Raw genomic sequence first — 15,052 nt, 5'->3', positions numbered from 1 at the left:
AGCAGGATGAAAAAGTTATTTGGTGTAGCAATGATGATGGGACAGATTTTGTTTTAGATAAGTAAGTTGTCAGCTTTACCATTTCCTCTGGAATATTCATAATTGGCTGTTCCTGTAGACAGGGATTATGCTGGAATTGTTGGTGGGATTTTTACTGTGTAGAAATCCTATTTACTCTGTGTATCCCTTACTCTTTGCACATCAGAGAGGTGATGTAGACAATTCTGCTGTTCTAAACATGTGAAGCTGGCAGATCTTCCCTTCTCCTCCTGAGAAAACAAATGAATCTCAGATACTCCCCTCCAAACCAAACTCAGAGTAGTTTGCTTTGGGAGAAAAAGCCTAACAAATGTACCCTTAGTGGGATGGCCTGCCCCGTTCACCAGGTTTGCGTGGAGATATGTGGGGATGGTGATGGGACCTGCCTGCTCTATTCCCTTATCGTACGTGTTCTGTCCTCCTTTGACACTTTTGCCTTGCTTTCTGTCTAGCATCCTCCTTCTTCATCCGACTGACGCTGGAGCTGAAGGCCAGATTTTGCTCTGTACAAAGGTACTGTGAGGTGTGCCTTGTGAGCGAGTCACAAATTTCTCTTAACGCACCTGATTAGGCAAGACGGGAGACTGAAGAGTGGTTGTATGTTATTGCAAAATGTAAGTGGTAGCTGACAATGGAAAAGCTGGATGTGGGAGAAGCAGTCGGGCAGGGAGCGAGTGGATTTTTTACACAGCGTTGTGAGAATTCTGTGCTCCGTCGTGAGCTGCACATTTAGAGATAAAGCAGCCTGACTTTGGAGTAGTCACCTCGGTGAGTGTTTTGAAAAGAAGTAACAGTAGCATCAGCTCCATCTGAGCTCTGGCTTCCTAGGCACATACTACCACTATCTTTGTTCCTCATACCATGATAAAATGTAAGAAACGGGAGGGAGGAGGAAGACTTCAACAGCAGACATTGCAAAGGGACTTATGTAGCAGAGGCTGTGATTTCTAGGTTGAGGGGCACTTGGAGAGACTCTCTGTCAGTCTGCAGAGATGTTTTACCTCCTCTTTGCTTGACTGCATCTCACTGAAAGAAGAAACAAAATACGGAGCACATCTAGTCCGGGTTACCACTGTGGAACTTGGAGCGGGGGTGTTTGTGCCTGGGAATGGTGTGTGTGGGAGTGATCTAAGCCTCCGAATACAGTAGTGTGGGGCACCAGGGATGGTGTGTTACAGGGCAGAGATGTTTGGTCATGTCCTGTTCTGCAAGGAAATCATTGGAGAGAGAGAAATTCCTGGAAATAGAGCTGTTCTCTCACCCTTTTAGTTAATGTTTTGGTATTCTTTATTGTTCATCCCTGGAAACACCACGACTACAAAATCCCCTTACTGGTGTTTTCCAGTGGAATCAGGTACCAGGAGCCACCCTCAAACACCTCCCATTCTCTGCAGTGTTAGGGGTCCTGCCTTTAAAGGACTCCCTGTGTACACCAGGTACAATGACTGAGAGTGCCCCACTGTATCCATAGTGTCCCAAGGATGTGAAGATGTTCACTGTTGTCACCACGTACACCCACCACATCTGTCAGCTGGCTGGCCTTAGGGAACTCCTTGTTTTCCTGGAAGCCGAGGTTGGCTCCTGGGGCCTTATTGTCATGGGACAGGTGCTTGTATGTGATCACTCAGTAAACTGAGGTTCTGGCAGGCAGCGTGTGATATTAGAAGTATGAAGAGGATGCTTTTAGCCTTCTTCACTGTTTCTTTTTGCTCTTCTTCACAGTAATCCTGCCTTGAATCAGGCCTGTTCCAGCTTCCTCTGCAACTTGTGCCTGAGCCTTTACTCTGCCACAGAGAAGGAGAGAACTTCTTCTCAGGAGGGCAAGTCTGGGGAAAGAGACAAATTGCTTCATTTATTTTGAGGCCCTGCCACCCTCTATTTAGGCAATAGGTGCAATAATAACTTTAAAAAAGACAAAGGAGGAGGGAAGGGAGGTCGTACATAAGCTCTGTGCAGAGATTTTATTTTTTCCCCAGCTGTTTGTTTAAGCTGGTCCAGCAAGGAGATAATCCTCAGAGAATGCCCTTTAAAGGGTTTGGAACTGTGCCTGAAAGAACGCATTTCATCCGCCCATGGTTTTGTTTACGTGGTGACATTTATTAGCACAACTGTGCGTGGCTTAACTGAAACAATATTACTTGCCACGTCGTCACCCATATCTGCAGATTAAAGTTGTTTTTTCCAATGGCACTCTCTGTAAAGCTTTCCTGCCTATACTATATACTTCCCATAATAGGTACGTCCCAAATAAATGAGATGAAAGTTTCCACATCGCATACACCACTTTTCCCACTGGCAGTGGTTGGTCACCACACAGGCAGCATCAGCAAAGAGCTGGGAACCTCAAACAGAAGTGTCTTTTCATCCTCAGAGCCAGCTCCATTAAATCAGGTCTCACACTGCCATCCATGCCAAATCAGGGGTGCGCTTGCTGCCTGCAGACTCTGGGGCAGTAGGTTGACTTTGATATTTCTTCCATCAGGAGCTTCTCTAATTTTAACGTGCTTGAGTGAGGGCAGGCAGATGCTTCCATCCCCCTGTTCCAGCCTGTCACAGGCATTCCTCCTCACTGCCTGCCTGCTCATGTTAGTTTTCTTTCCAGAGCAAGAGGTGTCTGAGCTCCTGCAGAAGGGTCTGCCTCAGTTAAACTACACCGTTGCTGAAAGCCTTCTCCTCCTGGCTGAAACCCCTGAGCCTTTCTCTTTGGATCAGCCTCTTTGCAGCCACCAACACTGCTTCATACTACTCTTACACTTTGCCTACACCCTTGGGGACAGGTGAGCCACAAGTAGAAAAGGCAAGTGGTTACATGGCCACTGCATACCATGTATTGGTGGGTAAGGCATGTCTAATGTTATTGTTTCCACTCCAATCTCCTTGAATGCAGGTTTGTCCCAGAAGCAGAATTATTTTTAGCCATAAGAAATTTCCTCCTAGCAGCACAGGACCGTGGGGACTGTCCCCCTCCATACATACTCAGAGCTGCACTTTACCTCCTTGCTGTCAGCCAGGACAAAGGTCAAGCCCTGGACTTGGTAAAAAAAGATTTCATTCCTACCCCTTGGACCCTTTTTGTTCAAACTAAGGCTTCTCCCCGCTCCCATCAGCCCTCTTGCAGAAAGCATTTTGACATAGGTGGTGAGCAGTGAATGAGTGAAGAGCGTGCAGTGCATCCACACTGCGGAAAGTTAGCTGTGAAAAGCCACTAGAGAATGTAGATTAGACTGAGTAAACTTGTGCCTGTGTGGGAAGTGTAAATGCGTTGGATAGGCTGTGAATTCACACACGGAATATAATAAATTTCATAGCTTCAGTCTCCTGAACACATCTACAGCCTCTGCAGCAGGCTTTCTAGTGTTCCCACATGGCTCTTTGCTGCTGCACAGCTTTGAGTGCTGTACAAAGCCTACAAATTTCTCAGCCTTTGTGATGCAAATGGGCTTCACAAAATGATGTTTAACTGATATATTTGATTGTCTACTTAAAAGGCAGTGTGACTGTTCCTCACAGTAAACTCTCATCACTTCAGCTGTTTGATATTCAGCATCTAGTGATTATTTTGTTCTCTCTCCCCCTTTCCCTCCCACACGCTTACCAGAGGTCGTTGTGTACCATAAGGAGGCTCCTGGATAATCTTCCAGATCTGAGCTTGGTGTATCTGCTGAAATTCTTCCTGCGCTACCCTGAACTTATGGGGAGATTTGGACACCAAGTCCTCCAGCTCTGGTTTTCCTGGGGAGACTGCAAGCAAACCGAGACTGAAGAAGCTGCTTTTGGCACGCCGGATCAGCTGAACAGTGCTAACCCGTTACTTCCCATCCTGAAGAGCAATTCCAGCATTTTACTCATTTTACTGGTACGTGACTTTCACAAGGCCGGGCTGCTATCCTGGCCGTGATTTAGGGGGCGTTTTGGTTCTTGAAGCTCTTAGAGCTGTTACGAGGCCAAGGATTCTGCTGGAAGGGCCCATGTGTGTACAGACTTCCACCTCCCAGGGAAGCCCGATACGGAAAATGGGGCTGTGCATGTGTGTTAGCTCTTCCTCTGTCATCCAGCCACTGGGATAGAATGGGATCTCTCGAGAGTTGGCTAGGAAGGGATCTGAAGGGGGCTGCTGATGTATGCCATGAAAAGCCCCATTCCTTTCTCTATCCAGATATACAGCTGGATGCTCTAGTTCCTTCTGTGGCAGCCTTTCAAGATGCTGTTTTGCTAATTTGGGAGCAATGGTTTACTGCTGATAGATGAGAAGGGTATGAGGAACAAAGAACTTTGAAAAAGCAGCGTGCAGAGAACAGGTCTTGAGGGCACAGCTTTCTGTTTGATTGGGGTTTTAATATTGTTTGTTTTTAACTGGAGAGTCTTGTCAGATTTTTGCAGCACTCTCGAGTTTTCAGGACTGCAAACAGCATGTTTTATTGCTCTTAAAAGATAAAATAGAAATCTTGGGATAGGGAAAATTAATCGTTACAGGGGAGAAAGGGGCCTTGAAGCAGCAGGACTAGTGTGCTTGCCTTTAGCTGGCATAATGATTTTTGTTAACCCACGTAATCATGATAGAATCCGGGTTGTGATGGCTGCTCAGAGGCCTTCCCTCACTTCCACCTCTCCCACCTGCCCTGTCATCCCTCCCCATCAGTGGCCACTTGGCCCATGACCAGTCAAACAGTCAATACCTGCTAACATTTCCACCAGGAACATGAGATTTGCCTGTAAAGGAAAAAGCGGAGAGCTGTGATGTTTCTTCTCCAGCCTGTTAGAGAAATTAAACCCATGTATGATGGAGAAGAGAAACCCATGTCAGCAGGCAGCGAAGAAGCAAAGTTTGATTCTGAGGGGGCACCCATGGGTTGTTGCAGATGGGTGTGTATTTGATCTGACCTCAGAGGCCATGGTGTACATTTTAATATCCCAGAGTACTGAAATGACTGACAGGAGGGCTGTCGCGTTGGGCAGCTCTTTCACGGTTAGGGTGATACTGCAGAGTAGGTAGCAACATCCAGGCACTTGATACTATTGCAGAGCATTAGCAAAAGTGATCAATGAGTTGATATATCAGTACAAATTAAGGAGAGGTATCTCATGAGACTTGCCTACACTGTTAACTTTGGCAGTACTTCTGGAACCTATCACTCCATAAGCTAAAGCAGGTGTATACATCACAGGTCTATCAATAAGCCAAAGAGAAACAGTGACTTCTTTCCCTTTTCTGTCTTGACATGTGCTCTTGCAGAAATAAATTAATTTAACTCTGTCCTGGTCTTTAATGTGAGTTACCATAAATCACAGGCTTTGACAATTCACCTTTCAGTTGGGGAAGAGAATAATCAATCTGAATTTAGAAGGGCTAATAAAACAGTGCAATACCCTGGGATAAATATACTGTCAGATGTAAACAAAACTTATGAGGTGAATAACCTCAGCCTGAGAACACACTAGTAAAATGGAAAGGCCTCTGCATAGTACAGTGACACAGAAATGAATGTCCTTCCAAGGATGATTTATTTCCTTATCTGCTTTTAATAATTGTCTGGATTAGATAGAACAGATGGTTAGTGGCTTCATCTGAGGCCTTGAGCTCCTGAGTAGGAAGGAAGATGTTAACCCAGTGATGCATTTACCAGGACGAGGAAGGCTGTGGCCCTTGGTTAGTGCCATTTTGCACTCTGTGTGTTCATCTGGGGGTGAATGTGGCTGCGATCACACGCTGTCCCACTTGTCTTCTCCATGCTCCAGATCTGAGCTGCTCTCTCAGAGAATGGAGATGGGCTGACTGACGTTAGATTGCATCCTTGAAAGTCCTATGGAGCAGATCTATGTCAGTGGAGCTGATTGTGCCGACAGCCCCCTGCCCCCTTATTCCTGAACTTCTCAGGTATGGGCAGGAATCAGGCTCAGAACTAGAGAGGTTTTCCTGTCACAGGGAGCCTGTTCTTACCTTCACAGCTGTCCTTGGGTGCAGCGTCCCACAGTCAGTTCCTCTCCATCATCCAGGCTGAGCGCGTGACTGCTATGTGACGGGGAAAGGCAGCTGGAAAAGGTGGCAGGGTGTCCCGGCTGGCTGTAGGCTTGGTGGCTGAGGCAGTTCTCTGGTTACCTCTTTCAGCTGTACCATTTGCAGAGCAGTAGCCAGGACTGCTGCGGGAGGAGAGGAAAGCTAGCGCTGGCATAATACCTGTTGTGACGATCGTATTATGTCAGCACCACCAGACATTTTCTGCCTGATCTTTATGGAACTGCATCTGCACATGCTGGGAAGGTGAATTGAAACCCCTTAATGACAAAAGTGTGCCCAAATGAAGGCTAGTGGCCATGGGTTGCAGCTCGGAGGCTCCATACAGAGCTCTGTAGTCAAGGAGAAGGCTTGTGGGCTGATTTCTGTGTATGCTACTCCTCCATTTTCTGTGAGTGAGTGACTGCTTGTCTGGTTTATGTACATTTCCTGCAGTTTAGCTGTTACGTTGCTACTGCAGATACAAGGCTGCCAGCATTTTGAAAATGAGTAACTATGGACTGACTCATAAGCTTGATTTTAGGTAACCATCTTTAATATGCAACCTGATTTTTCAAAACAACAAGGAGAGCAGAAGTGCCAGAGGCTCTGTGTGCATGGAAACAGGGCCCTGGCTTGGCTTTAGGATCTCACTTGCCTAAAACCTGGACCTTAAGTGTATGTTACCCCTCCATTTGTGTGCTGGACAGGAGTTACTTAGCTGAATGCCTTCTTTAAACAGGATATTCCTCAGAGGTGCCTATCAGACGAGAGTCCATCCGCTTTATGCAGTTCTCTGTTTAATCAGGACGTACTTAATCTGAACGGTGCTCCATTAGGCTGTTTCCCAAGGCACCAGATTAGCATAATGGTATTAAATAGCAGTGAATTCTGCTTAATCAGGGCAGAAAGGTAATGTGTGTGCTTCTTCCCTCGCAGGACCTGGTCTGCTCAAGCTCTGTGGAGGTGGCTTGGAAGGTGTTGATCACTCTAAGGACCTTTCTGGAAAGAAATGAGGATGTCCTTGTCTGTGACCTCCTCCGGAGTCAATTCCTACAGATTCTGCAGCAGCTGCTGGTAGAGAGCAGCTCAGCCTCCTTACAAGGTGACTCCCTTCTGTGACTTGGCCTCGCTGTAAGATCAACTAGCAGGGTAGATGGCTGAAGGGATGGAACTTGGGATAAAGTGGTTTTGAACAGCTGATGTAGCTCCAGTACTTATCTGCATGAGGAAATTTACGGACAGAACTGTGTTGATTTAGTTCTCCTTCTCCAGAGATTCTTGTTTTGAAGTGAGTCTTTTTTTTCTGATTTAGGTTGTACTGACTTCAAACTGTGATTGTTAAATCAAGGCGAGGTTTTCTTACACTGTGGTAAGCGTTCAGGTGGAGAGCTGTGCTGGCAAATCCCCCAGCTTGAGGAGAGGCTCAACTGGCGACTGAAAGACATCCTCCTTTTTGCCTCTTCTCTGTGCCAAACAGCTCGGTGTGCCTGAGTACACTTGGTTCTCAGGGCACAGGGAGCAGAGATTGTTTGAATCAGTCATGATACTGATCTCCAAACAGGAACTGTGATATCACCAGATCTCATAATTCTATTAAATCTCAAAGATTTAACAGGGTTGTGACTGGAGGAGATCCCTCTGTTTTCCTTACTAGCCCTGGCTGTGGAGTTGGGACTCTTGTCCCACGGTGAACAGTGCTGTGCAAAGCAGCCTGTGAGCTCAAAATGAAAAAGGGAGCAGTGCTATGATGTGCTTGGCTCCTCTGGGATGGGGGCCCAGCACAGCTTTCGCTTGTTCCTGAGGGGGCCGGTATCAACCCTGCTCTGTTTGGGGTGCTTTGCTGTGCTGGGACGGAAACAACAAGAGGGAAGGTGATTTTGCCTTCCCTCCAGCAAAGTCAGTAGGCTGGAGAAGAAGGGAGTTGAAAGCAGGAGCATGGTAGAGCAGGAGGCTATAAGGTTATGGATAAAGAAGGCAATGTTGGCATCTGCCAGATATGATCTTGGTTGGAATTGTGCACTGTTGGAGTTGTGGTGTCCCTCTGTCCCTGATCTAGGGGTGGCAGGGGCTGTGGGGAGGTAGATTGTCCATTTGCTGTTGTGGGAGTCAGACCTGTTCCTCCAGATTGTTGGTGATGGACACAGGACACTGGGCTAGATGGGCTTTTGCAAGATTAGGGCCCTTCTGCTATGTCTCATATCCCCAGCTCCTCTTCATCTTGAACTTGTTAGCTGAGTTGGAGCTGCCAGCCCCATCCAGAAAGTCAAACACGCGACTTCCTTGTCTCCCAGCACACGGGCAGCTCTCTCAGCTCTGGGGCAGATAACTCTGGGAGATCTGCACCCTTGGTCAAACAGTAGCCTGCTCTTAGACAACAAGAAGTCCCAACAGTGGGACCTCATCAAGAATATGTTAACATTAAAGACACCCATAAATGTTTCCTCCTCCAAACGGAAAACTGCTGAGCCCGTGCGAAGACATTTTCTGGAGGGGATAGCTGCTGCTGTAGGTGCGAGTGTCCACACTGCAAAACCTTCACGGTGCTGCAGGGGGGGAGTACACCAGGGAGGGGGTTGCTCTGGGAGGTTGGTAGGCTGGGAGGCTCCATTCTCCTCGCCTACAGACCCACCGTGTGGGGCTCTGCTGTCTCTGCTCTGCCTTGGGGGTGGGATGGACAGCGTTTTCCAGCCTCAGAAGGCGCTGGAGAACGAATGCTGTGCAGTGAGCCCTCTGAGGTGCTGGGCTGCTGTCAGAGCGTGTCAGTGATGATGAGTAGGTGGGAAGAGGCGGTCTGCGAAGGGCTGGTGACATCTGGCTTATTAGAGGTGTTGGTTTGAATGTGCAGTGACCATGCCCCTCGTGTGGTTCACTAGGGGTGTAAAAGACCCTAGCCTCCTTCTCCCCCCTCTTTTCTAGTTGTGCCTAGAACGGTGTTGGCAGGATCCAGGGTGTAACTTGGGCCAGCCCACAGTGGCAGAAAGGGGGCCTGATCCAGAGGGGACAGAGATGAGGATTAACTTGGGAGTCTCTGTGTGTGTGTGAAGGGAGAATTCTCCCTCCCCTAACACCCTCATTCCTGAGCTGGAAAATTAACAATTCTTGGCACTCTGTAAGGTCCAACAGTTTAGAGTTCACTGACAAGCTAAGCTGTCTGTGCCCTCCTTAGCTAACAGGAACCTGCCTGTTCTGCTGAGCCTCCTTTTCCTGGTGCAGCTGCGGAGCAAAGGTGTGAGGGAGCTGGACAGCACAGATTTCAAGCTGCTTCACCAGGGTGAGTCTGTGCATCCATCTTCTCCCAGGGAGCTTTGATCTGTGTTTGTTAATTGTTCTGTGAGATGATTAGTGGCCGTCCCTTTGTCCTGTGGGAGAAGGTTTGAAATACTTGCATAGCCAGAGCATTGTCGAGAGTCCTGGCTACCAGTTCAGCCAACAAAACCCAGGTTCTCTGCCTTTTGCTTTTACAATATACCTTCGTTGTCTGAAACCTCATGGGGTGGCCAAACTATTCGCCTGGCCGTCCCATGATTTCAGGGCCTGTGACTGCTGTTGACTTGCACATGACAGTATCGCTGATGAGCTTCCCGAAACATCCTTCCCTGTCCACACTTGCTAACACACTCCTGTGAGGCTCAGGCCACAGCGCTGTCCTGTGAAGCAGCCATCAGGGACCAGAACCCTGGGTTCTTCCTGGAGTGTGGGCCCACAGTACATGGAACCCAACCCGCTGCAGGACTTGCCCACTCCTCCCCAGACACACAGAAGAACGGGCTGTGTTTGTTTCCTCACCATACCATGACCTGCTCTCTTGTCTGGTGATCGTTACTCTGTGACTTCTCCCTTCTTACTTGGCTATTGGAGGTTCATGCAGGCAGTGGCAAAAGAATGGGTACTAGAGGGAAGTTCAGCTGATCCATCCTCTCATTGCTTCCCTCCTCTGACAAATCGATCTCTCCAGCAGATTTTGCAGGGCTATCCCCTTCAATTTGAAATGTTCTGTGTCTCGAGGCTGCCTGTGTTGCCCTTGGAAAGATGCAGTGTTCCTCCTACATTCATTAGCCAGGGAGCTGAGAGTGTGGAATAAGCGTGTCCTCTTCATACCAACCCTTTTTAGCTGCTGTGATTTCAGAGCTCCCAGGAGTTACCAGCTCCTTCTGCTCTTGCTTTCTGCTCTGCGTTTTTCAACACAACTCCCTCCCTGCCCCAGCCACCGCCTCCATTCCCTGCTTGGCTCCCCAGGCTCTGTTCTTCAGGAATGGGTGTGCAGGGTGCTCTACTCTGGTGAGGCCTACGTGGAATCAGCTCATAGATGGGAGAGGTGTGGGGAGGCGTGTTGGTGTTTGTTTTTTTGAGAATTGCTTGCTCAGACTTTAAGCTCTTCAAAAGATCTCCTATGACAGTTTTGCTGAGCCCTGCAGTCCTGGTTTCCCTCCCAAACTCTTGCTGAACACTGCTCCTAAGTGTTTGATGCTTACAGCAAACAAGGCACGTTTATTCCTAGCGTGAGCAGAGATGGGGGGAGTGGAGGAGCGCAGCTCTCCGTGCCTTTCCCCAGTCTGGTCGCCATGTGAGGCTGGCATGTGGCTGTTTATGGTTGACCTAATATTAGGATCAAATTCACACTGTGGAAACAGGTAATTTATGGATATATAATGGATTTATTACTGCCCAATGTGATATGTGCCCTTTAATATACCCTTTGCTATTCCCCCCTCCCCATTATCATCCATATGTCCGGTCTAAAGCAAGCACTCTTAGGGCAGGTACCTATTGCTTTGTGTCATGCTCTGTTTATTTTCACTTCAGGTTGTGTTGCTCTTGTCGGAATTCTCTGGCCATTGGCTGACTTCTCTCTTGTGCTGAGGTGCTTGGTTATGTTGGTGTCTGTGTTATGCACGTTCTTTCGTTTCCAGTCAGTAATCTCTGTGGGAAATGCAGGCCGAGGGACACTGACCTCCTGCAGCCATCCTTGAATTTTATGTACTGGAGCCTTCATCAGACAACACCTTGTAGTCAACAAAGAGGTGAGGCAGATTGTATTGATTGCTAAGTTAATCTCAGCAAGGTTGTAGCTTCGCTGTCAGAGACTGTATTCTAACTGCTTCAGCAGGTAAGGTGGATTTTTCCCCTTCCAGGTGCAGCATTACAGTTAACAAAGACCATTTTGTATTTGGGATGAGGTTGAGGGGTTTGCTTTGGTTGGGTTTGGTTTTGCTGCCTTCTGATTATTCAGGAATTGGCTGCTGAGAGACAGAATCACTGTATTTTTCTTGTTCATAAAACACAGCAGTGGGGCTTTGGTGCCTTGTTTGAAATGTCCTGGTATTGCCAGGGTTCAAAAAATTAAACAATAATAGAGAACAGCTCTAACCAACCTTCCAGCTGTGTTAGCTGAAGGGTGGTCATTTTAGTTGCTGGCCGAGCGGTGGCTTTGTGCTGTGGGAGATGCAAACCGGCGTAGCTGGGCAGCTTTCCTCTGATGAGCTGTGGCAGCTGGGGCTGCCTCACTGCAGCAGGGGCGTGCTCTGCGCTTCTGCTTCTGGAACTGGTTTAACCTGTGCCATCCCATCAGTCTCTCTGATTACGTTTCTCCCAGCAGTGGCTGTGCTGCTTTCCAACGTGTCCTTGATAGAGCTCCTGCAGAAGGTTTTGGAGTGCACCTGGTTGCGGTCCCCTCCCTCTGAACCCGCTCACCTGTCAGCTGAGGATGCCTTGCTGTGCTCTGGATGGCTGCTGGTTGCATCCCTCTTACTTTACCAGCATCGCTACAACACCGAGGTTAGACCCGCTCTAGTGTTCAGATCCAGGGGATGGCTAAACCTGAAGGAAGAAAAATTGAAAACCTTCATCAGCAGAGGAAAGTGGTTTGCTTTGGTCTGGAATCTGCTTGCCTTGGTTGCACTGTTGTTATTGTCGACAAGTTGCTCCCTGCTGCACTTTATCCAGCAGGACTGGGAGCTGGCATGTTGCTGAAGGATGAGGTGTGAATCATTGGAGTTAGAGGGAGAAAAATGAATACCCAACCCTCCTGGTCCAAATCACTTCATGACAGAAGAAGATACATTTTAAGGCCTTTCTCAAGGGAAGGCTGGGGATGGGAGACATCCCGTGTTGTAAACTGCTTCCGTGATACTAAAATGATCGATAGTGGAAGAGTCGAAATCCAAACCCATGTATGTGTTTGATATTCACAAGCTGATAGGAATGTGGGCAGCTGTCATTGTGTTTGACGCGTTGCAGTTTGACAAGAGAGCTAAGCTGGAGTTGTCAGCTGACGTCAGAATTGCAGCTTCCAAGGAAGCACTTCCTAATGCCAACACAAAGGGGTAACATTTCCTTTTGAAGTACCTACCCAGGCCTCTCTCCCTCCCTTGGCACAGAGTTGAACAGCATGTCCTGGGTGGTGCCATGATGTTCAATTCTGAATCCTGCTTGCATCAGGGCTTGGGAAAGAAACTGCAGGTACAGTGGCAACTGGAAGTGGTTCAAGGATGCTTCAGTGTTTCTAATCTTCAGCATTTCCAAACTTCAGTGTTGCTAATCTGATGAGGGTGAAGGAGAGAGGGTAGGAGGAAGACTCGCTTCTCTTGCTGCTTTCTGCTGCCCAGTATAGCTGAAGCTGCACAAAGCATCCTGGAGGCCCTCGTAAGAGACCCTTTGGCCTTTGTGGCTGTGAATGTGAGCTGATGCCAGGCAGTCTCCCTGAGCCTGCAGTTTTATAGAGGGGAAAATGGCTCTGAGAAATGGCCACATCCATCTCAGGCTGATGCTAATAGCGAGGACTTGTCTGGCCATGGCAAGCTTGCGTCTGAACTGTGTTACTGCTACGGGCTTTAGCGGAAGCCTGTGGATAAACATGGGTCATGGATGGCAGGCTGTTAAAGGCTTTGGCTTGTCAGTTCTTAGGCAAGTAACCATTGCCACCCTGTTGCAGGAGGTACTCCCAGCTCTCCTGTTGAACGTTTCTCTCTTCAGAAGATGGTTTGAAGGAATCATCCCTGTAGTCCTTATGCCTGCCCCCCCTACCAACTCTCTGCCTTGCTGAAGAGCCTGAACCCTTCTGGGGCTCCGTGAGCCTTCATGCCATCACTGCTGGATGACTGCTCTGTGAGAGAAACAGTGTATTGCCCTCTCAAGACCATCTTTCCTGTTCCCTGTAGTTCCCAAGTCCCTGACCTCCTCTGCCACCTTTACCCATGTGGTAATTCCTAGCCCTGGGATCTCTGCAGGCTTCCCAGCCCCAGCAGGCAGGGCCAAAGTCTTTTCTTTTCTGGCTTTTGGCTGCCTGGCTCCTCAGTCCTGCAGACTGACGGCGTGGCTAAGGTACAGCCGTGTTTGGTGGTGGCTGTTCCTGCTGCACTGAGCGCTCGGCAGTCTGCCAGCCATGTGCCAGCGAGTCTGCAGGGAGTAGTGACAGCAAGACAGGCAAAGGAGTTGCACTGTGGTTTGGAAGCTGTGCGGGGCTGGCAACTGGTGGTGGGTAAAACTTGAGGGCCCAGTGATGTGAGTCCCTTCTGGGTCAGAATTCTGAAATCCTGTTGCTGTTCCCTTGTGTTCCAGTGGTCATCATGGGGCAGTGTCTAAGGGCAGAGGGTATGTAAGGGAGCGTTTTACCTGATCCAAACCAGCACCTTTTATTCTCTTATATTTCATTCTCCTCTAGGTTCACCAGACACTCTCTCTAGACCTAGCAGAAGTCCTGAATGCAGTTATCTTCAGGAAGAAGAAGCCAGTCCTGCTGTTGGGTATTTTGTGTCTGTTACAGGAATTTGACTGGTAGTAACTGCCTGTACCATGCTACAGGCAGCAAGGGAGAACTAGTGACTGTGGGATGGGATGGTGCAGGTGCTGATGGGCATCTGGAAACTTTGGTCTGTTTGGCTTTGGGAGCATGTAACTGATGGTGTGAAGGGGCAAAAGGGAACTGTCTGGAGTTCTGATGCGTTTGGACAAATCTTCCAAATGGTAGTGACATCTGGAGCTGAGCGTGAACTGGGATTGTGTCTCCCAGAGAGGAGACAGAGAAGGGAACTCATGTTGCCATTCCTGCCTGCAGCTGTCAGCAGCTGCTGGGCAACTTCGGTGGGCCCTTAAGCCCAAATTTTCTCTCCTCACCCCCTCCCATGCTATTGCACAGCCACCAACACACAGGGCAGGGGAGAGAAATGCACTGACACACACTGATAGGCGTCTCCGTGTCTAGTGAGCATCATGCAGTTCCTGAGAGCTGTCCTGCGACAGAACTTCTCCTCTTCACTGCTGGTGATCGTCGGCCAGACCACAGCCCAGGGGGCTACGCAGCCACAGCCATCATCGCCGCAGGATGCTGCCTTGCACCCCCTCGCCATGCGGCAGGTCTTCTCACTTGTTGTCAGCCTGCAGAACCTTTTGGTGCACATCCAGTTGCAGGTATGTAAAATTTGACTTTTGGACCGACACCAGTGTTGGTGGGCTTCCAGCAGGCACGCTGACCTGAGGAGAAACCACCCTCAGGCAGAACCTGAGAGGCTGCCTTTTTTTTTTTTCCCCTCCTGCCTGCATTTTCCACCCCTTACAGACATGTGATGAGGAGGAGGGAAAACGCTCTTGCTGCAGCATGGTGCAGTGAGAAGGGAGGTAAATCAAGCTATGCAGTACTCCCTGCTGCTGAACTGGATAGCTGAAATCCTGAGTACTAATGACAATCTCTGCTTTCCCATCTCCTGCTCTGCAGGGATGCCACACCCATAGGGACAGAGGTGGGAAAAATGGGACAAATCCCAATCCTTCCCTTGCGCCCCTGGAAGGGTGCTCTGAGTGGGGTTGTACCTCGGTGTACGTTAACTGGCTCAAGTGATGTTGGGCTCCAGGGGATAGTACATCAGTTTGCATTTAACTCTCTCCAGCAATGTTGGGTTCCCATCTTTATCCTTTGGAGGCTGTTACTTCATTTGTTTTTAGCCTCAGAAGAAGTAGTTGAGCCTTTGTGCAGCTCCTCGACGTGACAGCTAATTTGCAGCATGTTGCATCCTGTGAAGCAGA

General features: G+C 48.7%; 1 protein-coding gene across 1 annotated transcript in view; it reads left to right on the top strand.

The window, feature by feature from the left end:
- Positions 1-15,052, top strand: part of MEI1 (meiosis inhibitor 1) — a gene marked incomplete at its 3' end in the record, with an annotated part of 36,080 nt that overhangs the window by 17,271 nt on the left and 3,757 nt on the right. Inside the window, exons 15-23 of the mRNA XM_010148869.1 lie at positions 2,642-2,816; positions 2,927-3,074; positions 3,638-3,895; positions 6,971-7,136; positions 9,201-9,305; positions 10,945-11,055; positions 11,628-11,809; positions 13,695-13,776; positions 14,235-14,440. Coding sequence (XP_010147171.1) covers positions 2,642-2,816; positions 2,927-3,074; positions 3,638-3,895; positions 6,971-7,136; positions 9,201-9,305; positions 10,945-11,055; positions 11,628-11,809; positions 13,695-13,776; positions 14,235-14,440 — 1,433 coding nt within the window. The remainder of the gene's footprint in view (positions 1-2,641; positions 2,817-2,926; positions 3,075-3,637; positions 3,896-6,970; positions 7,137-9,200; positions 9,306-10,944; positions 11,056-11,627; positions 11,810-13,694; positions 13,777-14,234; positions 14,441-15,052) is intronic.

The sequence above is a fragment of the Eurypyga helias genome, unplaced genomic scaffold (assembly GCF_000690775.1).
Source record: "Eurypyga helias isolate BGI_N326 unplaced genomic scaffold, ASM69077v1 scaffold20160, whole genome shotgun sequence".
Taxonomy (NCBI): Eukaryota; Metazoa; Chordata; class Aves; order Eurypygiformes; family Eurypygidae; genus Eurypyga; species Eurypyga helias.
This window is presented reverse-complemented; position numbering and strand designations above follow the sequence as displayed.